Here is a 25,760-nt window from a genome sequence, read left to right on the forward strand (position 1 = left end):
TTTATTATCTGCACTAAGCTTATGTCTAGAGGCCATGAATAGGGCTAGTTTGCCATCGCGCTAGGTGCAGCACAAATTGACAGGTAGACATGGTCCCTGTTCAAAATAACTACAAATTTTAAATGAAAACAAGTTTTTTTTTGGGGGGGGGGGAATCCTTTACAACTTAAATACTCCCCTTCAGTGCTGGAAAGTGGCATCAACAGCAGCTGTGCTGTGCACCAGAACCAAAAAGGGAAACTAACTAGAAATAGGAATGAAACTGTGAGCAGTCTTATTTCAGCATGCAATCTGAGTGAAGTGGAAAAGTGAACAAGTGTCATAAAGAGTGAACAGAAAATCAGATGTTCTCAGGGGGTAGTAACACAAGTCAGAAAACGTGCTTTTTTTTGCTTTTGTTTTTTAACTGTATGGGATGAAATCCCAGCCCCACTGAAATCAGTGGCAAGGATTTCACCCCAGGTTTATGTTTTAACAATAAGTGACCCCATAATTTATTTCTCAACCACATACACCTCTATCTCAATACACCGCTGTCCTTGGGAGCCAAAAAATCTTACCGCATTATAGGTGAAACTGCATTATATCGAACTTGCTTTGATCCGCTGGAGCGTGCAGCCCCGCCCCCCAGGAGCACTGCTTTACCGTGTTATATCCGAATTTGTGTTATATCGGGTCGCGTTATATCGGGGTAGAGGTGTATTTATCTGAATTGCTGCTTTCAAAGTATCTTTAAATGACTACAAGAAAACTAATAAAAAAACTACAAATAACAAGCACTATTGCAGGACAGGTGTGGTTGTGTACTTTGAACTATTTGAAATACTGACCTAATCGTATTAATTCCTTTGGCATTTAATATACTGGCACTAATCCTTGTGCACTTAGTAGTAAAGTGGATGACACAAGGGCTATACTTATCTAAGATATCCACTGCAATACCACTTTAATTCTGCCATTATTTTAATGTCACCCTCTTTCCTGTATGTAGGAAAAATATTACCACCAAATATGTACTGATTTTAGAAATGCCCCTCATGAGGAGATCTTTGGAAGAGGGATGCAGATGCAGGCAGTTGGTCACCTATTTGTGATAACTGTCTGTCCAGTGAAAGTACTTGTGTGATACAGGGAGACAGACCTCTATCCCTGAAGAGGGAGCATACAGCAGCTAGCGGGAATTCTTACCCTACGGATCCCTAAGACTGTGGAATAGGGATGGAGGTCTAGAAACTGAATATGGCAAAGGAATAGGAAATAACAGGCAACAGTTCTGCACTGGCAAGAGGATGGACTGGAGATCGGCTTTCTAGGATAAACTGTAGTTGGACACCTCACCCTTCCTAGCAAAGATATATACATCAATTGGAGAAGAAACTCCCTGCACAGGGGACCATGCAGGCTGGGGAAAGCGAGCGAGCGTGAGAGCACTCCTTGCCTGGGAGAGCATATGGGCCATAGAGTGAGACAAAAATGTGTGCCTCCTCCCTGACCTTTACTTGCTCCACAGCCTGTGGGGCCCTGCCCCATGGTGCAAGTGGCTCTGGCTCTACAGCAGGAAGCATGGGGCGAGATGATACTGAAGGTCACAAGGAGCTGAACTACAAAAGTAGCTCCTGAGTTATTTTATATGGAAGGAAAAGAGAGACAACTAGATGCTTTGTCATTGGGACCCCAGAAGAGGCCACATGAAGTTCCTGGCACTGAGCAGAGCTGAAATAATCATGCTTTTAGCCTTCATTTGAACTGCTCCATGAAAGAAAGTGCAGGATCCCATTCGCTCTCCTGGATCCAGGGCCAAATCCCCCTTGGGGTTTCTGTCCCCTCTCCCAGAATGAAGCACACACATGCTCCAGAAACTCTTTCTGGTCCTGATGACAGCAGTCCTGCAAACCTGCTGGAAGGGGAAATGTTCACCTCGCTTACCTCATTCATCATTTTCTGCTTCTCCACTGGCACCTCATCAAATGTCTTCACACTCAGCGGTCTCTTCTTACTGTTATTACTGGAAAGGAGAAGGGTGAGAGATCAGTGCGCCACCATTCATGATAACTTTCCTTCTTTCCCAAATGGCTGCTGACCGGGCTCTGTAGCTCAAACAATGTCCCTGACCCAAAGTGAGGTTTCTTCATCAGATTTTCTTCTACATCTTGCAACCAGTTAATAGGGCCCTGACAAGCAGCATCCATATATGAGTTATAAAATGAGACCCCCACCCTGGAGCTGCTGACAAAATCAACACTACCAGGACTTCAGATAACCCATAGTATTTTAAATTACAGGATAAGGGTTCTGGATTCTCTTGGCCTACCAGGTGAAAGTCATATGGCCATACACCACCATCATTAGCAGCCATCACAAAGGACAGGACAGGGATGTATACATGTCCCCTCCCTTTCCTGATCCTTCCCTTTCTATATGGATGGCAGACCATGGTCAATGCTGGTGGGAGCGCAAGCTGCACCACCTTAAGTCTGTAGCAGTTGCCACTCCTGTGTGCACTTCCACAGCACCCAGCAAGGCATGCCAGCTGTCTGTCTCCTCCACACTCAGCATGCAGCCAGTCCTAGCTATTCTGCATCCAACAGGACAGGGGCTTCTAAAGCCGCTATCCAATTCCTAGATTATATTTTTATTTAACCCATCTAAATACAAAACATTGAAAACCAATTAGAGAACCAGTCGGGCCTAATATTTATTAAAGCAGAATGAGAGCAGGGCCAGAACTGGAAGCTTTGCAAAGTGTTATTACAACTCCCCCAAACCTTGGTTGGGGAGATAAGAGAGGCTGGATCCAACTATCACTGGCTTTGTTTCTGCACAACCCAATGCACAGCTTCCTTGGCCCATCTCTAGATGGGACCAAGGTGTAAGGCACAGAGGGAAACTCAGTGACACTCAAAGCAAACTACTCTTTCCCAGAAAAGTGTTCAAAGCCAACTGATACAAGCATGTGGGGGACTGAAACTGAAATCACAGGAGTGGGAGCTTCGGGAGAGGATGGTCCATCTAAAACACATGGGATTGATAGCCTGCCCTAAAGGCAGCCAATGTGGCAAATCACTTTGGGGAAGGAGCAGGGGTCGGCAACGTGTCTGTATACGGACACAAGTGTCCATGGTAAAAATGTTGAGGTCCGTGGGGGGCACTTGCCTCAGGCGGCTCCCCGCAAGCGGCTCTCCATCCCTGCTGGTGCTGGTGGAGACGTGGCCAGGTGGCTCTGCATGCTGCCTCAGTCACCCCCCCCCTCACCCCCCAGCGCTGACTCTGCGGTTCCCGGCCCATTGGCCGGGAACCACAGTCAATGGGAGCTGCGGGGGCGGTGCCTGCGGATGGAGCAGCTCACAGAGCCGCCTGGCCGCACCTCCGCGTAGAAGCCGGAGGGGGGACACACCGCTGCTTCCAGGAGCTGCTTGAAGTAAGCGCCACCTGGAGCCTGCCCCAACCCCAATCCCCTTCCCGCCCTCTGAACCCCTCGATCCCAGCCCGGAGCACCCTCCTGCACCCCAAAACCCTCATCCCCAGCCCCACCCCAGAGTCTGCACCCACAGCTGGAGCCCTCACATGCCCCCACACCCCAACCCCATGTCCCAGCCCGGAACCCCCTCCCACACTCTGAACCCTTCAGCCCCAGCCCGGAGCCCCCTCCTGCACCCCCAAATCCTGCACCCCCAGCCGGAGCCCTTATCCCCTTGCATCCCAATCCCCTGCTCCAACCCAGAGCCTTCTCCCGCACCCTGAACCACTCATTTCTGGCCCCAGATCAGAACCATACCCTCAGCCCAGAGTCTGTACCCCTTCCCACACTCCAACCCCCTGCCTCAGCCCGGAGCCCCCTCCCACTCCCCGCCAATGTCCATCGCTAAGTCCAGTAATTTTGTCAAGTGTCTGTCATGCAACATGGTGGTGCTGACCCCTGGGAAAGGGTTTCATAGCCAAGAGCACTCAACCAGGGAAAGCCCTGCCCCTAGCCTAGTGCTGACTGAACCCAGGAACCATAAGCAGACCTGTTCCACTCCATAAATGCTGGTAGGCAGAGAAGACAACGCATATACTAAACTATTGTGATTCATGCCCTTACATGCAGGCTTAAACTACTTCCCAGCTTTGACGGTCTTAATTGTCTAGATTCTTGACTTGAAACCAAAATAAGAAAGCATTTTCCTTACCCTATTCCCAATGCACTCCAGCGATTAATGCAATTGCTCAAGTTTTCTTCCACTGGGCAGGTCTTTGGGTTAGATTCTCCATCAAGGCATAATGTGATGTTCAGTGGAATATAGTCTTTACCGTCCTAAATAATTAACAGAAGAAAGAGAAGCCAGTAAAGATCAGTTCTTCCTGTTGATGTCCTGGACATTAATGGCTATCAAGCTCTACTGGAACCATTTCCCAAGCAGGGCTGTGCACGATGAAAGCCATGTAGCTATTTGTTTTATTTTTGATTATTTCTTTAAGGCAGTCATGAAGTTCTTTGCAATACACTAAATCCAGTGTTAAGGGTTTTGCTCAACATTCACTATCCTGTTGTCTTTCCACAAGGCAAATCTTTCCTTTTGGGGAGATCCATTAAGAAGAATGGATGAAAATTCCAGTCCTGGTTGCTCTTTGTGTAGATCCTCCCTTGGAGGCATCTGAGCACTAGCACGCCGTTGCTTCATCAATCATGGCAGCAAAGGGCAAGACCTCCATGTGCCCCTGCATTCTAGGCCATCTTTTTCAAGCTTCTCTCATGGCAACAACAGCTCTGCCTCTGGTGCTCATGCGTCAGCTAGGGAAACTAAACATTTTGAGCATGCAGCATCATTGAGTGATCTCTGGCATGGGGGACACCAAGATGTTCATATCCATTTGAAAGCAGCTGGCTTTACAGGGCTCTCCTATTGCATCAAGGACAAAGTTGCAGCTAATTATTTTCTACTAGTATTATTTATTATCATGCCCCAATCAGCCTCAGTTAAGTTGGGCACTCAAAAAAGAACTAGATAAGTTCATGGAGGATAGGTCCATCAATGGCTATTAGCCAGGATGGGCAGGAATGGTGTCTCTAGCCTCCGTTTGCCAGAAGCTGGGAATGGGCAACAGGGGATGGATCACTTGATGATTATCTGTTCTGTTCATTCCCTCTGGGGCACCTGGCATTGGCCCCTGTCGGAAGACAGCATACTGGGCTAGATGGACCTTTGGTCTGACCCAGTATGGCCATTCTTATGTTCTTATGGGTTCTCTCAGTTAGGCACTCAATGACATTTTCAGTGTTTTGGCATCTTTGGTGATTTCCATGGGCTCAGTGTAATGGGACTCAAAATACCCAAATCCATGTTAAAGCCCCGTGTTTATGTGTGGGAAAAGAGAGACACAGAGCCAGACAGCATGTGAGGCTATAGGAGAGCTGGGAATTTGAAATGAGTAATGACTATTTATAGCCCACGAGCTTCTGTTCAAATTGAGCAGTTGCAGCTAATGACAGCCATTCCTTATTATTGCAGCCTTAAACCACTTTATTTCCTGTGCTTTCATTACAGCAGTTGCCACTGCATCCTTAATATAATTCAGCACCTACCTAAGTAAGCTATGAATTCTCAGCAGCAAGTGCTAATTATTACAATTATCTGTAGAAGTGGCTCCTGGTCGTCTTAAACCCATTTATCAAAATTCTCTTCCCTTGATTTTAATTCTGAGGCGTAATTAACTGCCTGGTCCCTTATTACGATTCCTGAGTTCTCTTTAATTTCCTTTGCTTGCAGCACAAGGCTCACAAACTCTTCCTGGCTTTTGCACATTGCAAAACAAGTGTCTTTCAATTTAGCTTCACTGATGTATTAGTTTCCAAAAGGGAAGGGGCCAGGGGAAAGTGCTTGATTTCTTCTTATAATGGAATTGACAGTGACAGAACTGAGGTGTTGGGGTTTTTTAAAACGGAGAGAAAAAAGTTGATCTAACTAGTATGAAATTGACAATTATGTAATTGACTCGTTGAGCCTTAAATGGCTTCATTTTGAAGTTCCTAAAAGTAACAATGAGCTTAAATACAGAGAAAAGGGGGAGAGAGAGAGAGAGAGAGAGAGAGAGTTCAGACCAATTGTAGGAAGAGAACTATGCTACTGGCAGTTTTCAGTGTTGAAAACTAATTAAAATGTTTTGTGAGATAACGAGCTATTGTTCCTCTAGGGGGCAACTGAGTCTTTTTTTAATTAATGTACTGCAAGTTTCTGCTCTTTGTGGATGGATAAACATCTCATTTTCTAACCAAAATCCCCTTTGAATATGTAGCATTTTCCACTCCTACCCTCACACCAATAGCCATTTTCACTGTGTTCTTTGCGGTGATGTGAAGTCATGTCTTATATTGTTGCTTAACCCTGGGATATCATCTCTGCACACATGCAACAAACCAGCCGCACAGCTGTACCTGTTTCACGTTTGCCTGGAGGAGGTCTCCTAAGCGCTCAACCAGCTCTGTGAAGGTGGGCCGCTCTGTGGCAACTCCATGCCAACAATCCAGCATAGTCTGGTAGCTATGGAAAAACACATGGACTTTAAGAGAACGTCAGTCTGCGTTTCCAAACCATTTCTTTGTGCAGCTGCTTGTCTCCATCCTCATCTAAATGACTTCCCACCTGATACCCCCAATGGAGGTGACAAATCAAATCTCTGTGTTCAGAAGCACTGCATTACACCCCCAATCATGTTTTTTCACTCCATGCTCGTGTTTCAATCAATTCTCTACATTGTTTACTCTGAGCTAATTTAACTTTGAGTCGCAGGCCCTGCTGATGTGGCTGAAAGCAATTACGGCTACATAGACACTCCCACAAAACTGGAAATCAAACAAACATGATAGTTCCTTGAACTGAGATTTCATACACCACAACTAGCCTGAAATGATCTGTTCACCCCTTTGCCTATCGACGGATTTGCCCTGCAGTTGACTTGGTGGTTTGTTGTTATTGGTCTATAGTATCAGGGAACCTGGGGTAGACACAACCCCAAAATTTAATAAATGGGTTACAAGAAAGACAATCTGACAAACCCTCCCCCACCTCAACACACAAATCAAAGTCCCTGTTACGATGGTTAAAATCTGTTGTCCACGGCCGGGAGTAGACCTCTTACATTTCTGGAGTGGAATATTCTGGCGATCTCATCCGTGTTCCTTCTTTGAGGCGGCGGCAGAAGTCCTCATCAATTTGCACTCCCGGGTATGGTGAGGCACCTGCAGGTACAGACAGAGAGGGTGACCTCACCTGGCTTAGTCACTGTCCATCTGAATGCAAAACAGCAATGGTGATTGCTGAGCAGTCCAGCCTAGCTGGAAATTTGGGGCCTGATCCTAAAAGGTGCTGATGCAATGGGAGTTGCAGGTACTCAGCATCTCTCGGGATAAGGCCCTTTGACTGTAGAAATAACATTGTGGGCCAGATTTACAAAGATTTAAATTGCTTAAAAAGCTTGTGTTCTAAGTCCCACTGAAAGTCATCTTTAGGCTCTTCACAAAGAATACATGAATTCTAGGTCCAAAGCCAATTGCATCTACCTTGTAAATATCAGCCCTTCATGATAAACTAAAGCAGCACATTGTCTGGCACATTCTGTTGCTCCTAAAGGAACACGATACACATATATTTGCAGTGATGAGTGATGAAACCCAAATGGGCGTGGAGGTTCAGCTCAGTTCACCGTAGCACCCAAAAGGACTTTGTTCTAGAAATTTCATTAGAACAGGAACTCCTTCTAGCTAGAGGTTTCTGGTCAAGTTGAGCAATACATTCATACTAAAACCAGGGTCAGAATCACCCAGAAATGAAACACAGCAGAACAAAAGCAAAATGCATGTCAATTTCATGCCTTAAATAATCTCCTGGGTTAAGTAGGAAGGTTCTTTCTAGTTCACCTAGACACATTCTGGTTTCAAAGTAAGGCCCCAGGCCAAATTTTCCACTACCTGAATATACATAAAGTAATAATGAGTCCTGCAATCCTCACTAACTCATTCAGTCCCTGTGACATCAATGGAACTCACTGTTCACGTGAATAAGGTGCTGTAGGCTTTTAGCCATATGTGACACAAAGGCAACGGGAGCCAAAGGTCAGCTAAATTTCCCCCCCCCCTCCCCCCAGACATGCAATTGAACTCTTCTTCCTCTTGTTCAAGCCAGGTTAGTGTTGCATATGTTGGGCCGAATCCTGAAGTCCTTAGACAAAACTTCCACTGAGTAATGACCAAGAACCCTCAGCGTTTGGCCCATTATAAATACAGAAGGGGAAAAATTGAAGGTTAGGGTCCCCCTGGGAACGGATGGAAAGAAAGTGGTTTACTCTTCCCCTTAGAACCTCAAGTACTTCAGTTTCCTCCTCTTGAGATCCCCCCATCGGACCTAAGTGGATTAACCTTTCTAGAGCCGGGGGGAGGGAGGGTTCTATAGACAGCACTACTGGTGAGCGGGAGGAATTGATAGAGGTGCAAGGCTCTGACTCCCCACCTGATGATCTCATGACGCTAGCTCAGGACTAAAAGCCCAAGCAAAGTTCCTGGGCAAGGCCCAAACCCTTGTTACATTAAGTTCCGATTGGTTAGCAGATGAACCAAACACACTGTAGGTAAAATGCATGGAAGCATGTCTGTGTCAACTCACCACATTCCCCTTGTTCTCATTAGAAACTTGTGAGACTGTGCCTCCAATAATGACATCTGTACTAATGTGACAAGGAAACCAATGCACACAAATAAATCATGCTCCTGAATGCAACTGTCAGGGCAAGGCGAGTATGTAAGTGAGCTGAGCTACCCTGTAATAGCTCATGTTTTCCTTGTAGAAGTTAATTCTATGTCAGAACACAAGCACAGCAGAGACACACTCCTGCTTTGGGAAATGTTCATTTTCTTCCAGTAGTACCTCAGTTTTCATCCCTGTTTTCTGTTTCAGTGTGAATGTAATACTAGTTCAATTTGCTGGTCTGACAGCCTGGAGACTGAAGGCCTTTGTTTATCCACAGAACAGGGAAATCACAGCCCGCAACAGGGCAAACTCCCCTTTCCACCTCCTTGCCATTCCCTATTTAATGTGCCTCAGACATAACCCGGAGGAACCACTTCTAGGGGAATTCGGTCTCCAGGCCCATCCAATCCTTAACCTCCAGCCAGGGGAGGGAGGCACTTAGTGCCAATTGTGACTGCATTTTTGGACGTAAACGCACTAGGAACTGGATTGACGCCACCATCTTATTTCACATGGGTCGCTCAGCAGCCATCTGACAGAAAGAGTAATTCTCATTTTGTCCTGTTTTACTTAATACAAATCATCTTCAGTGCTGTTCTATGACATGCACAAACATAGGGATGGAGACTCTCTCTATATATGGTGGGATGCATCCTATTACCTCACTGAATTGGAGAGTGGGAATCTTCAGCCAGCTACAGCCTGTTGTTGTTGTTGTTCAATCACTTATGTTTAAAATTACAGCCGAAGACCACATACACAGATTGCAAAGGGACTCAGGGATCTTTCTGGGCTGAAGAGGGCTATAAATTAGTGGGTGTCCCTCCCATTGGAGTCAATCTGAGTTACGCCTGCTTACACCAGAGTTTAAATTGGGCCTAGAGCTCTAAAAAAGTCCCTAGTTCATTATTCAGGATCCAGGCCAGCTGGGTGAAATTCAGTGTTGGAACAAAGTCAAGGGAACTACGATAGTGGAGTAGAAGCAAAGGTCCAGAAATCAGTGGGAGTTAGGCACCTAAATATCTTTGAGAATCTGGGCCTATGAGCCTTTTTGGACATCACAGATTCTACAACCAAGGCCCTATAGGGTTCTGTAAGGTTTTAATCCATTTGGGGGAAAGGAAAAGGGGTGTGAGAAAGAGGCTGAGTTTATCTTTAAAAAAACATTCCCACCCCTTCCCTCAAAAAGAATATGAAATTCCCCTTCTCCTCCTAGCACCTCTGGATTCCCTCCTCCCCAGCAGAGGCTGTAATCTGTAACATAGCCATTTCTTTTCATAGTCTGGCATCCCTGAGGCTGGCTGAACAGTTTGGAAGAACATTTATTCTGTTTTGAACAGCAGGGATTTAATGGAATCTGAATCTGGGTCCAGCTCGTGAGGAATCTGTATGCGGTTTACTTTCTATAACATTCCTGCCTGATCTCCTGTTTTCTTCAAGTTTGGGAATGCCATCATATACTGCATGCTTGTGGGCGGGAACAAGCCATGCAGAAATATTAGAAATTGAGAGAAAGTGACTATTCCCCAAATAATTTAACGGCATGGGCCTTGCCACTTGATCCCTAATATCATGCACTGCAAGGCTGGGATTGTGGAAGTAGCAAGGAGCTCACTGAGTAGGCTCGGAAGGCAGTCTATGGCACCTTAGAGTCACTTGGCCACAGTTATCTGAAATCCTTTGGTCTGTGAACTGGGACAGAAATCCCATCAGCAATGTCACAAAACAATCTGTTCTTGTGTTTCCCTGGTTTTAGTTGAGTTGGAAATATATTGTGAGACTCATTTCTGTTGTGTATCTATAGTTCCCTTCCCAGTTTTGTCTGACACCAGGAATAATAAGAGTCAGAATCAGAATGATAAGATAATGTTTTGTTTGTATGGCAGTGTAATGTGGACAGACCCCAGTCGTCATTGAACCTGGGACCTCTGGCGCTTAGTGTATGAGCCTCTACTGCATGAGCTAAAAGCCAACCGGCTGTTAGCTAAGGCTGTAGAGTAGACTCATTAATCGCACTCTAAGTGGTCTCGGAGCCACTAGATGGGATAGAAAACCACACCCAGGAGGTGTGTGGGTTACAGCAGGTTACATCCTTTCATCCAAGGATCTCAGAATGCTTTTGAAGTATTTAGTGTATGAATTAACTCGCTTACCTGAAATAGGTAAGAATGAATATACCTAAACTGAGACATGCATTGGCATGCAAATTTTCTGAACTTTGACCCTCAGAGCTGTCATGCTAGCTGAACTGTCCATCTTCACACAGTCCATCTTATACTTCATACACGGCAACCCTGAGGACTACTAATGACAGTCTTCAGTATCTCTTAGACTGTGGAGTAGTTTCCCAAGAGAAGTGGGTAGAATCTCATTGCTTGGGACATTTAGCACTAGCGTGGACAATACACAGGAGAGTGTGCTGCAGGCAACAACCCTACATTTGTGAAAACAGGGACTGCATGACCTAGAAGTCCTTTTCCAACTCAGATTTCTGTGATTCGACACTATCGTAAGCAGAGACCTGTCCAGCCAGCAGATTTCCATGTGGAGGAGCCGAGTATGGCTGAGATAGTGATGAGTCATCCCAGCTGTTTTACGCTGCAAGTTTAGTACATTCCAGCATGCAAAAGAGCAATCCAAACAGACCAAGAGTCAGCTTTGTTTTGCTAAACTGCACTGGCTACCTCATGCTAATTGTCTCTGCAGCAGAGTTTATCATAAAGAACTAGGCCTTGGTGAAGTGCTAGATCACGAAGGGCAAGATGAAAGCCATAGCCTGGTAAGTAAGCGCTGTGGACTCTGTTAGCCTAAACAGTTTTAGAATATTTGGGGGCATTTCCCTGTTTTGATTTACATACATTGATTGGGGCTTGTGAGAGGTGGGGAGTTTCACTTGGTCTGGAAATCTCAGCTACTCCAGCTGGTTATAATGTGCAAAGTGAACCCTCAGTATGTGAAAGCTTGCCATTCTTGGGCACCCACTGTAGGACACTGGTGAGAAAGAGTGGCAGGAAGGCAGGGAAGAGTGATTCTTGATATGCAACCTTTTGGCCCAGGTTGACCTCCTATCAAGTGGTGCAAGCTCAGAGCTGAAATGCATGGAGCAAAACACTCCTGCGCATCATTATGGTGCATCTGGTCTCTGGTATTGGCGTAATGATTTGGATTTTGGCTGCTAGGAAAGGCTGGGAAAAATGTGGGTTCAGATGACATGACATTTCCCTTGGGGGAATTCTTCTTCAAAACATTCAAAGATGTGGCTTGCACTGGCTATTAAATAACCCTTTTTTTGATCTCACTTTTATTTTAGTGGGCTAATAAGATGCTGATGTTGCATTACCAATGCTGGTTGTTTACATAATTACCTTTGATTGCTTTTTGAAATCCCACAAATTTAAATTCCAGGAGAGACTGACATTCTGTAATGTGCCAAGTAATTGATTTCAAAATGCATTATCTGCCACCAACTGTGCTGACCCCATTTAAATAATTAGTAGCAAAACCAGCTACAAAATCAAGATAAGCAATTCCTCCTATGTAGGTTTACCTGTGCATCAACAGAACTAATGCACTCTGCCTAGCTGAGAGGAAGTTTGTAGTGCTTTATTTCCAGATTCAACTTTTGGCCCTGACAGGACCTATGTCCAAACCAAACTGCATTTTTTTCAGGTCAATATCTTTCTTTTTAAAAGTCACTGAATCTGTGGGACCCCGTAAAAGGGGTGGATGGGATGGGAGCCAAAACATTCTCCGTACCAAAGACAAATAACTTTCTGTACTCTAGCTCTCAATGATCTTTAAAACTTTTATATAAGAGGGTTCAATCAGTGACAGAAACCCTACATTAAATATTTATCATGTGAGCTGCAGATGTGACTAGTGCCAAACCATGGACATGCCTGGATGGTCCTTATGAAAACTTCTCTGAGGGATAATGACTGGCTTTTGAATCAGTGCCATGGAAAGAGGAAAGTGGTTTGTGATCTACATCATAACAGAAGGATAGGAAGTCCTAAGGATGGTCAAATTGTGCTGTAACTTAGTGGATTCCTCTGGCTTCAGAAATTTAATGTCTAAATTTACGTTACTTTCAGACTGTTTGTTTTAAGTGGCCCCAATTAAGCAACTTCATTAAGAAAAGGGGCTACTTAAACCAAGCAGTCTGAAAGTAACTTACATTTATTTTTGAAAGCATTGTGAATAAAAACAGAAAAATAAAAATCTACTCACTGGATTTTGTTATTATTACTCTTGACTTTTATTTGGCACCTTATGTATTAAAAGGCCAGTGAAGAGAATTTCATGCCTGTTTCAACACCATTCTTGGGAGTGGCTGGATGTGTTTCCAGCTCGGCATCACTGGGGCATCCTGAAGCATTTGTTGCCATTCACCAACAGCCAGTTCACTTGGGTCTTTGCAGATACCCCCATAGCGTGACTGTCCCCATTAATTGTGTCTCTACATGCTAATATACTTCCCTCGGTCTGCTGGCTGGCTGCCACAGTTGGGTTATGTAGAGTTCAAGGATCTGAGTTCTAGCCTTCCTCTTACTGTGACGTTCCCAAGGGTAGGTAGCAGAATGACCCTCGTGAAGCCCCTAGGCAGCCATAGATGTGTTACACTACAGCACCATAATTCTAAGTCGAAACAAGGGCAGAGACATACCCAGACTCTGGAGAAAGCAATAACTCCCGGTCCCAGACTTTAAATAGTGAAGTGTCTCTTTTGCATGCTAATATAAACTACAGATGAACCCAACCCAAAGCTGGAGTTCCAAAACACTCCTGAGCTTCAAGGAAGTTCAAATCAGGTTCTGAGCATTGCAGCCAGCGCTCAATCTCCATAATGAGCTAAACCAAAACCCTGGATCTGAATAGTCCCAAACTTTGAGGAATTCCGCATCCAGTTCTGAACTTGGCATCATGGGCTCAACGTTAATCCCAGCCAATCTATAACTTGCAGGCATTGGAGGGTCACCCAGGACTGTTTAGAACTTGGGAGCTTAACTATATGGGGTTACTGTTTTCATTTGTTTGTAAATGCTTATTGGAAAGCCACTGGACAACCCTGAGGAAAGAGAAGATGCCATGCTGTACGAGGAGGATTTGGGAACAGAGGGATCCCACTGGCTGTAAGCGACATTGTATGGTTCGGTTTCAGGAGCCTTACCTGTTGGGTAATGACCAGATCCCAGACTGAGCTTTCTAAGAAGTCTTGTCTAATGGCAGATGAAGCTCATAGAGCCCCGATGTCCTCATTCCAAACATTCTGTGCCTTCGCAAGCGGTGTACACATACAAATACGCATTCTATCCGTTTGCTTCCAAAATGACTAACGGAGGCTGGCATGGGTTCTCATGTCAAGGTTATGATGGCTGCAGCCAAAGTGTGATTTTACTTATCAGCATTTTGAGGGGAAGCAGAATCAAGCCTGGGGCAAGAGCAGCCATTGTAGCTATTAGCTCATACACAAAAATTCCCTTGTGGTTCACTGTCTACCACTAGCAATGTCAGACCATTATGTCAACAATAGCGTAATTCTCTGCAACCTATAAGCTGTGTGGTTTCTGATCCAAAGCCAGACTTCTCATGGGAAAGTATGGTTTGACAGGGAAACTTTCACCACTTAAAAAAAAAAAAGTTTCAATCCAGGGCAGCCCTGCTTTGTGTTTGTCACACACTCTCCTAGTATCAATTGTTACAAATTTAAAATCTGTGATTTTTTTTTTATCATGCATTAGGAGCCAAATGTTGTCAGTCTAGAGTAACTGCTATTTTATATTGAATTACTGTTAATTTACACCAGACCAACTGAGATCAGAATGTGACCCTGTATCCTTTGCTCTTTTGTTAAAGCTCTTTGCACAATAATATCATATTAAAAAAAAGTGTAAAATGATCTTACCCAGAGAAAATATTTCCCATAGTAACACGCCAAAAGACCACACGTCACTCTGCGTAGTATAAATTTTATCAAAAATAGCCTCTGGAGCCATCCATTTAAGTGGAAGTCTTGCCTAAGAATGAAAAAGATGTGGCACATGGCCAGTTATTGTGGTTGTTAATCTGCCCAGTCCCTAGGGGGAGTGATATTCAAGATTGGCAGGTCAGGTCCTTTTCACTTACATCTCCTTTCCGTACATAGTCAGGATCTTTGTAAATATCCCTAGCCAGTCCAAAGTCACAGATCTTAACCACGTTGTTTTCCGACAGAAGGATGTTCCTTGCTGCCAAATCCCGATGAATACACTGCGAGGAAATGTGGACAAGTGAAATCAGAGGTTTTGCCTGAACATCAGGCTGCTAATGGAGTAAAAAGCCTGGGGACTCTTTGAAAAGTGAAAGAAAAACGAGCTCGTGTTGGAGCTGGGTGGAGTGGGAAAATGTGTGTGGGAGCCTGCTAAAAATATACTGTCATATGGTAGAAAGAAAATAACTCAGCACAAGGAGTAGATTGAGAAACATGGTGGCTGGTCAGTTCTCAGACTCTTTACATGTTAAATAAACCCTACTTGAACAGCTATGATCAGAATGGATTTGCAACCCCCCAGTTAAATATTAAACCCTATGGGCAAAAGTTTGAAAGGAGAAGGCCCATGGGCCAATACACCAACATTTGCATATGCAATTACCATAAGTGAGTGATTGTACATATTCAAAACTGTGCACACAATCTGATTTCTGGGTACTGTCATGGTAATCATCTGACAGATCCACAATTATGAACATATTTTTGCACATGGCTTAGCCTCAAACTTCTTCAAAAACCTATAGACTGTGGATTGAAATGACATTGAGGCATTCATTTGGCTACAGTTACCAACAATTACCTGCAAGCAAAACTATTAGAGCTACATTCCTCCGAAGTTATCAGAGGGCTTTTTCTCCATTGTGGAAGGATATTTCCTTCCTGGAGGCAGGAGAGATTTCTTCTATATCTGTCATGGAATTCAGATGACATTGTCCGATTTTTCTTTATGCCTTCCAGCTGTGGTCCCATGTCATAGCTGCTGTGCTTCCAGCCAACAACAGGTGGCGACTCCCTTTGGAGGTCTATCAATGACACTCCTTACTTGACCAGAAGATTCAGTGGCGTTACAATAGTGTAAAATAAGCGCAAGTCACTGGAGAATCAGGCCCAATAATATACTTAGTCTTTATCTCTAATGGCTATGGCTCTATGAAAGAAGCTCATCTCTCGAGGTTTACTGAATGAAATACAAAGACATAAGAAGGAGGAGTGGAGCAGAAATAGAACTCACTTTTCTGGAGGCCAGGAACTCCATGCCTTTTGCCACCTGGAAGCTATAGCAAATCAGATCCTCCAAGGTTAGGGGTCGCTTTTGCAGATCCTCACCATCTGGAAGAGACCACAGAAACATGAGAACGTAGAGGGAGAAGGCTAGACAGCTGAAAGACCTCTAGCATGAATCATGCCTGCCAGTCCTGGAGAGCACATAAAGAGGGACATTTGGGGAGAAAAGACGGGACATTCCTTTTAACTCCATTAGGTGAAGAACATTTTTTGGAAGGGCAGATCGGCAACACAAACATTCTGCTAAAATTTTGCTACCGTCCCTCCACCATAGAACAAGCAGACGGTGTGTGTGTATGTGTGTTATTGCAGACCTTCTGTAGTGAGCATGAGGGAGAACTCATAAGGTCTACCCTAGCAGTGCTTTGCCGGTATAGCTGTGAAAGTGTGCCTCTTGTGGATGCAGCTTCTACTGGCCCCAGCCCCCACAAGCAAAACAAGTTATTCCAGCAAAAGTGCAGTTTTGGTGGTATAATATAATGTGCCTACATTAGGGGCTATTGCTGGCCCAGCTACGTAGGTCACAAATCACCCCTCATCTTATCCCCACCTACATAGCTATGACAGTAAACATTTGTAGTGTAGATCTGGCTGGAGTCTGCCAGGACCTACAGGACTTGTCAACAAGCAAAGAGACTTTGTAAAGCAAGTGACCCTTAGGGCAGGGTTTAGTCAGAAACAAGGGAAACCTTTAAGACAAAGGACTCAGGAGTAGATAAGTTTCTTTTACCTTCTTCTTCCTCTTCCGAGTCACTGTAACTCTTATCTTCAATGAATCCTGAACTGGCCGAGCTTCCTGTGCTGGCCACACTCTCAAGGCGCCTCTTGATCAGCTCTGTTAAATCACTGTTGGACTCATCCAGACTTTTCTCTGCTTGGTCAGAGTTCTCCTGGGACTAAAAATTCCATAGAAATGATTTACCTTGGTGATGTGCGCTGCCCACGCAGTTCAGAGTATTTAAAGGAATGACATGGCAGAGGCTGGGAAAGGATTTTATGGCGACGTCCTCATAAGTGTTTTGCAAAAGCACTTTTCAAGTAATACACAGAGAGCTGCATGGGGTAGGGAACCACAACCGATCACTATAGCACACAAACAATAATGGGCAGAGGAGGAATTCTGGCATCAGGGAAATTTCCCTTCTCTTACATGAGGTCTGTAGCCATTTATTTTATTTAAAGTGAATTTAGTAATGTGGTATTACACCGCCATGGGTTTGGCTCCAGTTGCTGCAGTTTCAAGCTCAACAGAGTGAAATTGCCTCTGGTGCTTTTCTCAAATTAGGAGGCTCTAAGAACACACAAAGTGCAAGGGTAATGACCACATATACAATCACACGTACAAAATTTTATCTGTACTATAAGTTTTATTAAAGTCACAAGCAAGGTGATGATTACCCCTGCATATAGAAATCCTACAAAAACCTATGCAATAATTATAACCGTAGATCTTCTAGGGTCCGATGGACCTCTCAAAGGAACAATTCCTGCTGGGGTTCCTGTGGGGTTGTTTCTTGGGTCTTCCCATTTTTATCCAACCACGGAATCCTCTTTTATATTGTAATTTTGACTATACCGAACACTCTATGCATGTGCATGAAGGTGTCAACCCTCTTTTTCCTTATATATATATTTCCACACCCCATGAATATTGGGATGCCCTATTTTTCATAGATTGGCTGTAATTCCTCTTATTCTCATTAGCATCTACACACAACATGTACCCTGCAGTCAGGACATATGTTGTAAAAGATGTTGCATGATCTTGTGGTTGATTTTCCGCCACATTACCTGTTGGCACATCTTTTCAGTAGTCTTGTGATCTTACTGGCATAGAGTCATTCTTTGGTCACTTACATATGTCAAGCATTCTTAAGTCTATGGCCTAGTATGGCTAAGCTGAAATCTTACAGGCCCTACCTGGAGGCCTTGCGTTTCAGCCCAGCTTTACTTAGATACACAATAAATACTTATCACTCCTAAATACTTAATAATCTTGTTCTTCTATGATCCTACAACCTAAACCTATTTAGCATACATGAATTATATGTAATATAGCATATGAGTTAATCATAACATCACACAGCACAACAATAAATGGATAATAAAATGAACTGATTGGCTACAGTTACCATATGTGCTTTAGTGTCCATGAAGAGCAGATGTAACCACAAATATTAGAGACATCTGGAAAACCCACACACAATAACCTGCGTCGTACCTGGGAAGGATCAAAGGCTGCACTGATCCTGCTAGGATTTGAATCAGTGGTCCCTGTTTTTAGACAGACTGAGATTTAAAACAACCAGGCTCCCAAAGCTGCTATCTGAGTGTTGTATTTAGTCTTCTCGTAGAAAGAGGGGACTGACCTCACCTCTCCCGTAACAGTTCTGGTGGCTAATCTGTGCAGCCCTCTGTGGGACAACAAGACCAGTGAGCTGCTGAGGAGGGAGATGGGATTGGGGAACCAGTGTTTTCATACCTAATGTACAGAGACCATCCACTGCTCTTTCAAGTAGCAAATGGCTGGTGGTGAGGAAGTGGAATCAGAGCAGTTCTTTTCTCCTCCAAGTCACATAATGATGAATGTGCTGTTTCCATGAGCATTTGCAATTGATTATGCAGTATGGGCTCGAGGTGAGGATGAGGAAGGGACTGAGATCCTACAGAGGAAGGAGTCCATTCTTCCTTCTCCTCTTACAAGTTGGAATTTGGTGGGCTGATGAAGCGCCAGCATTCAGATATAACTGAGGCCCCTCTATGGCAAGTAGAGAACAAATCCTAATTGTAAGTAGCTACCCTCAGTGATCATGAATTGCCCATCTTGCAACTGCATAAAAAGCCAGTTGTTTATTTTACCTTATATGCAACAAAGTCCCCTCGTTTTCCTCTCAGGTAATTAGACAGATTTCCATATTTGCAGTATTCTACGATGACCATCAAAGGACCTGCAAAGAGAACAAAAGCAAAGTGAACTTCACAGATGTAAAAGTGGAACATATACATAGTGCATTCCTGCATTCCTGCCATGGAAAGTGTCTAGAGAAGGACAACGTGTTTAACGTTAATTCAGCCCCATGATTTCCCTGGTGAAGTAGGTAAATATTATCAGCCCCATTATACAGACGAGGAAACTGGGGAATAAAGAAGTGAAGTGGTTTTCCAGGCTCACACCATAACGCAGTGGCTGAGGTGGGAAACTGAGAATAGAACCCAGGAGTCCTAGCTACTACCTCCCTCTTTACCTGTCAGACAACAATATTAGGAAATTGTTTCTCATTTCTAGAAACAGGAACATTAAAGAGGATAGACCAGAACATACAATTCCCCATATTACTAAATTCTTTTTTTTTTTTCTGTTGGGATCCATTTTGTGGAAGAGTCCTCTGGGTTTTCTGATCTCAGTGTAAATCTTTTTATATTGTACAGGACTTCATGCCAGTGGAGGCAATACAAATGCATACACCTCTACCCCGATATAACGCGACCCGATATAACACGAATTCAGATATAACGTGGTAAAGCAGCGCTGCAGGGGGGCGGGGCTGCGCACTCCTGTGGATCAAACCAAGTTCGATATAATGCGGTTTCACCTATAACGCAGTAAGGATTTTTGGCTCCTGAGGACAGCGTTATATCGAGGTAGAGGTGTATTTAGATCTGTTTATGATACCAAATGAATCAAAAGTTTGCAAAGATATTTGATCTAAAGGCTTTGGAAGCACAAAGGGGCATGTCAATGTCTTCCTTTCTTATTCCTGGGCAAAGTATTTTTTAGTTTGATGTATCTGTTGATTTTATACAATTGTGGATATTTTTAGACATCTTTGCAAGTGCTTTTGTGTTTCAGCCCAAGCCATGAGAGAATGAAATCTGCATTTCTGTGCAATTAGCCTCCACTGTACGGTTGCTGGGTTTTAGAAACCAGCACACAAAATGCCTCTAATGTAGGGGAAGGTGAAGTCATGGGATTAGAATGCATGTAAACACCTATTATTATCCATCCTAAGTGGTCAGCCTTTCATCTCTGTAAACCTTGTTCCATCTGGAAACTTCAGATTCAGACTCTTGAGTTCAGACTTCAAAGGAAAAATGCCAAGAGCTGCATCGGGCCATTCAGTGAACATGCAAACCCTAAGCAATAAGCTCTTATCTGCATGTGTCAGAAATACACACACAGAGACTTGTGCTGTGGTGTACCTGTTTGGCTCAGTTTGACATAAATAAGTCTGAGACCATGGGATTGAAAACAGAGCAGTGGGAAAGAGTTGATGGGCAGCAAAGAGGGAAGAGAGACATTTTATTTGAAATCTCTCTACTGGCTCAAAATGAGGAAGAACCGGGGTTGCAATCGGCACCTGGGAGTGGGTAACCCAGATAAAGGGGAGAAGATGAGGGTTTTTTACTTAACTATAAATATCACTGTATATTTCAATAGGGCCTTTCAGTTGTAAGGATCCTAAAGGGCTACTATGTATGCACTGTAGGCCATGGGCCTGCTCAGTACCTGCTTCTCCCATTGACTTCAGTTGCAGCTATGGGTGCTCAGCACCTTTGAAAATCAAGCCCAAGGTTCATACAGTATTATATATACACAGCACCACTCTTTGCATAAACGCAGTCACCTCTGTGGTGGAGGTGCCAACTGATCTAATGTGGATGTCAAGGTCAGCTCCACCGCCTGTCTAAAGGGGGTGTGGGCTGGAGGGCTATGACTGAGAAGCAGTCAGAACAGGAACTGACACACTGCAGCAAGCAGTCAGCTGCTCTGAAGTCTGCTAGCTGGGAGAGATCCAGGTGACTATCGTTATGCAACGCATCTCTGATCCTGCCACGGGTCTTTACTGTCTCTTCTGTGTCACCATGCTGCCTCCACCACCGTGCTCCACATCATTAGATTACTTCCCCAAACCAGTGCTGGCTTCTTACAGTGCAAAGAAAAGATCAACTGGAACATTGTCTCAAGAAACTGAAGTCAGATTTGGCTAGTGGATTCTCAGAGGAAATGCAGATTCCGGCATGACTTTAAAGTGCCACTAAGTGCTTTATTCATGCCTCTGAAATGTTTCCTAGACGCAGCATCCTCATATTTTAGTTCCTTTTATTATAAAGCATATTAGAGCATGCATTAGTGCTAACTGCTTAACATCAGATGCTCTGACAAGGTGTTTCAAAGCGACGTTGCAAGGGGCAGATATTGTTAAAATAATGTATTGTGCATGTTTAATGGGAGCAATTATCAAGAGTACTATTACAAGCTATATAAAACTTAACAAGGAATGAGAAAGCCCTGTACTTAGAAATGGTATTTTAATGGAAACTCTTATCCCAATGTCTATCTTGTGAGCTCTAGGCTATTTTTCTTCAGTCTCCACTGGCATCGTTCAAAAGCAAACAAACTAGAGCTTGCTTGTAGGCTATGCAGTTAGCGCTCTGTTACGCCATATGGGAAACCTGGCTTCCACACCCAGTCTCTTGCTTCCCCAGGTTTTAGCAGTGACTTCTTTGGGCAGCTAGTAAAGTAGCACTAAAAGGGCCTATTCACCCAGAAGGATGCAGGGGAGGGAAAGAGACTATTGGATGCTCCAAGAGCGATACTGAGGACCAGCTGGGGACAAGTACACTCAAGCATGGATAGTCACAATAGGCAAAGGATCATGTTCACTTAGATGGACCTTGCTATGATGAGAACTCAAAAAGGTGCAAACATTAGGGTCATATTAGTGTTCATGTTAATGGTTAGTGGCTACAGTTGTATTACAGTGTTCTGGGTGTTTGGTTATGACAAGCCACCACACTGACATTTTACTAAGTATTGTTTCTCAGTTTTCTGGGCTTGATTTGGTAGGAGGCATTACCACCATGGCTCACAACTTCCCTCCCCCATTAATCACAGGTCAGCAGTCCAGCATCAGGGATTGCTTGCCGGTTCCTCTGAATCCTTGAAACATTTCAGATCAATGTGGCTGTCCAGTCAGATGTGGTTTGCAAAACTTCTGGTCTCTTGCCTCAGTGCTCCTGCAGATTCCAAATCTCTGGCTTCCAGATTAGGACAGGGTCTGCCACTTGCTGTCTCCTGCCTGTTCTACTGTGAACTGTAAACGTCTGGTTTGGCGGATAATTTATCTCCTGTCAGCCTGCCAACTACCTTAGTAACATTGCTTTTTTTCCTTTGACTTGGCGACTAGATGTCCCTTGGGAAAATGATATCTTTAATGCCTCAGACAGTTACCAATGTGGGCACCATCTCTCTGTCTCCATTTATTTTACCCTGGTTTCTTTGCCCTCAACCCTTGTCCCCCATCCTCTATGATGAACCTTGAAAACAATCTCCAAACACTGAAGATGCATCCATGGTAGATTCATAGAATATAGAATAGAATATCAGGGTTGGAAGAGACCTCAGGAGGTCATCTAGTCCAACCCTCTGTTCAAAGCAGGACCAATCCCCAGACAGATTTTTCCCCCAGATCTGTAAATGGCCCCCCCAAGGATTGAACTCACAACCCTGGGTTTAGCAGGCCAATGCTCAAACCACTGAGCTATCCCTCCCCCCGTAATTACCCTGTAATTAAAAGCATAAAGCAAAGAGAGCCAGCACTGTTTTAAAGGGCAGGCTAAGAAGGGGAAGGATGCTCCAGTGGTTAGGCAGTAGGCTAGGAGACCTGGGGTCAAGTCCCTGCTCTGTCACAGACTCTTTGTGTGACCTTGAGCAAGCCGCTTAGACTTTCTGTGCCTCATATTCCTTTCTGTAAAATGGAGATATTAGTACTCCCAACTTCACAGGGGTGTTGTGAGGCCAAATACATAAGGTGCTCAGATATTGGGCCATATAAGTACCTTAGATAGTAGAAAAGTAGAGAAAATGAAGGGAAGGTATATGTTAGGAAGAAATTCAAAAGCCATCATTGTCAAATTCTGCCCCCATACAACTTCAGTGGCAGCTACCAGGTTACATTGTATTGTATTGGGCACCAGCTCATGTGTGTACACTGCTGGCCCCCTCTTGATTGGAAAGTTAGACATGCATGTGTGTGCGGTAATAACACCCAGTAATGGAGACCCTCCCACAGGACATGAGCCCTAATGGCTGATGAAGATTCTCCTTTTTGCTTGAGGAGTAAGGGCCTATGTTTCTGAAGCAGAATATCCTTTGTTCTGTCCCTGCTGATGACCGTGAAGATGACATGGCTGCAGAACTGCTGTTGCAACCGACTGCAATTACTGAGCATGGATTTGCTGAATGCTTTGTGGGAAGATGGTTTCTCACCTCCTGCTTTGGTGCAGGCTCCCAGCAGGTTGACCACGTTCAGATGGTGTCCTATGTGGATGAGGATCTTCAGCTCGGACATTAAAGCCTTGCACTCATTTGTAGTTGCACATTCTGCTTAAGATAAACAGGACAAAGCCATCTTTACACAACAGGATATTTGTAACAGGACCCAGAAAATCCTGTTTATACTTGAAAACAAAACCCACCCAGGTTACTTGTGCTATCTGTGCCTCTCAGACTCCTAAATAGATAAGAATTCATCCGCCTGCTGTGACCCTTTTGCAATGGATTAACACTTTGCCCTTTTGGTGCCTCTTGCCTTCTCTGCAGTGGGTCACAGTGGGTTATTATCCTGCAGTAGAACCTCTCTAATGCCAGCTAGATACTGGGAGAACCTTTGCAAAGAACTAAATATTGCAAATTTAGCAAGTGAACAAACACATCCAAAAAGGCAAGGAGATAATGCAAGAAAAAATGTTTTTTTCCATGCTTGTTGGTGATTGTAGTTCAGTAGCAACTCTTTGCAATAAATCTTCACAGGATCTACTTTTCAGAGGTGCTCAGCTCTCACCACTCCAAGTAATGGGAGCTCTAGTTGCTCACACACAGGCCCCGTAGTGTGCTACTCAGTGTACTCCAGTACTTTTTATAAAATAACCAAGTCTCAGTCATATGAGACCTCACTACAGTGCTGTCGCTGGTATTAAATCATCCCTAACAAATGAGAAGAGTGGCCACGTCTGTGTGTGTAAAGTATACGGCTTTGTGAAACACAGACTAACAAGATTCTGCTGTACTTCACAAAGTCAGGGGAGGGACCATAGCTCCTGAGTACTAGGCCTTGGCTGAGTTACATGGACATTTCCTCAGTGTTGATCCCACTGCTAACACCATATATTTTCCATATGGTTGGGACTTTAACTAGTGATTTTCTACTATCATCTTTGTATCATTTTCATGATTAAAACAAACAGAACAAAATGGGGTGGATAATGCCGGGTTGTTGCATGTTTTCTGCCACTGTGCACAGTCTGTTTGTGTGACTGTTGGGGGTTAGCTTTAGAGCCGAGTAAATAACTTATAACAAATCATTTATTCTGACAAACTGCCTCTTTTTCTGGTTGCAGAATTGTCCATGAACAGATTTCCCAGCATCTTGGCATTTCTTATACCTTATAAAGAGATAAGTACTCCAAGCCTGAGTCTCCTTCAGCAGGCACCAGTTTTAACTCCATTGACTTCAGTGGAGTTCAACCTGATTTACACAGCTTTGAGATGGGAACCAGGCCCAGTAATATTTAAACTGAACATCATCTGAAATTCTTTATGACACTCTATTACATTTACATACTGCCTTCCATTTTGAAGGCGATACCAACAAGCTTCATGGAATTTATATATATGGTGGAATCACTGTAATGCTGCCATCTCTAGGGCGTTCTCTTTTCTGAATGAATAGATTCTCACCAGAGGTTCTAGTTTATTGCTGGCTGCATTCACGGTGGGGATGGCATTTTGGGTGGCAATGGGGGGGGGCATGACTGAAGCAAGAAGGATGCAGCAGCAACCAGGAGGAAGGTGTAAGGCACTGCCGGAAGACTTATTGGGCAGGGTTAGCTGGGAGGCATCCTGGGGGAAATTGTGGGGGGTGGAAGAGGCAGGGGAGAGTTGGGTCAATCAAGGGCCTTTGGGAACTTCAGGTCAGGTCTTGGAGAGGGGTGTAGAGTTGGACAAACAACAGCAGAGAGAGAGAGGGGTGGATCTGAAGACCCCATTGGCCCAATGCAGGTCCAGAGAAGGTACAGAAAGGTGGTACTGGCAAGCAGAGGAGATCTGGCACTGGGGGAGGGGTGGGTAGTAGAGGAGCAAGAGAGGCAGCTGGCAACAAAAGCCATATTGCTGTGATCAATGAAGATCCTGCATTGCGGAGCTGAAGAGGTTAACAGCAACACTATACGGCAGTTTGGGCCAGCGAGTGTAGCCCCACCCAAAGAAAATCACTTGTGTATTTGAAAAGAACCCAAGTGACCAGTTAAAACCCACAAACCCATGCACCCAACATGCCAGATGATGTATTTATTCACAAACTGTCTGCAGAGGCTTTGTATGTAAATGTCATTTGGAAACAACATATGCTCCAAGTTCACCAGCCCCCTTCCCTCCTCCTCTCTGCTGGATGGTAAAAGCATTCCTTCATTTTAATAACTGCAAGAAAGTTGTCCCTAATTCACTCCCTTGGCAGCGTTCCTTTTCACCCCCTTGAACTGTTCCACATCTGGAAGGGCTGGGATCGATGGTTTTGATACAATTTCAGACTAATGCAATTACATTCTGTAATCTGTTTCCCTCCTAACCCCACAGACATGGAGGCTGCCGTTTCCCTCTTCTAGGAATACAAGGCTACATCAGCAGCATAGCGTGGAGCCCACTTGTCATTTCCCACGTGTTGACA

The 25,760-nt window shown here is 44.3% G+C and overlaps 1 protein-coding gene across 2 annotated transcripts in view; it reads right to left on the bottom strand.

Annotated features, from left to right (window-relative positions):
• Window positions 1–25,760, bottom strand: part of LOC117882473 (vascular endothelial growth factor receptor kdr-like) — a 183,285-nt gene that overhangs the window by 19,147 nt on the left and 138,378 nt on the right. Inside the window, exons 19-28 of one of the 2 annotated variants that reach the window (XM_034780741.1) lie at window positions 23,306–23,422; window positions 18,895–18,983; window positions 16,766–16,931; window positions 15,983–16,080; window positions 14,847–14,969; window positions 14,626–14,737; window positions 7,117–7,216; window positions 6,413–6,518; window positions 4,170–4,294; window positions 1,927–2,005 (exon numbers count right to left, since the gene is read on the bottom strand). In XM_034780741.1, the coding sequence (XP_034636632.1) occupies window positions 1,927–2,005; window positions 4,170–4,294; window positions 6,413–6,518; window positions 7,117–7,216; window positions 14,626–14,737; window positions 14,847–14,969; window positions 15,983–16,080; window positions 16,766–16,931; window positions 18,895–18,983; window positions 23,306–23,422 (1,115 nt within the window). The remainder of the gene's footprint in view (window positions 1–1,926; window positions 2,006–4,169; window positions 4,295–6,412; window positions 6,519–7,116; window positions 7,217–14,625; window positions 14,738–14,846; window positions 14,970–15,982; window positions 16,081–16,765; window positions 16,932–18,894; window positions 18,984–23,305; window positions 23,423–25,760) is intronic. The other variant, XM_034780742.1, reaches the window with a different exon arrangement.

Source organism: Trachemys scripta, chromosome 9, assembly GCF_013100865.1.
Source record: "Trachemys scripta elegans isolate TJP31775 chromosome 9, CAS_Tse_1.0, whole genome shotgun sequence".
NCBI classification, from domain to species: Eukaryota; Metazoa; Chordata; order Testudines; family Emydidae; genus Trachemys; species Trachemys scripta.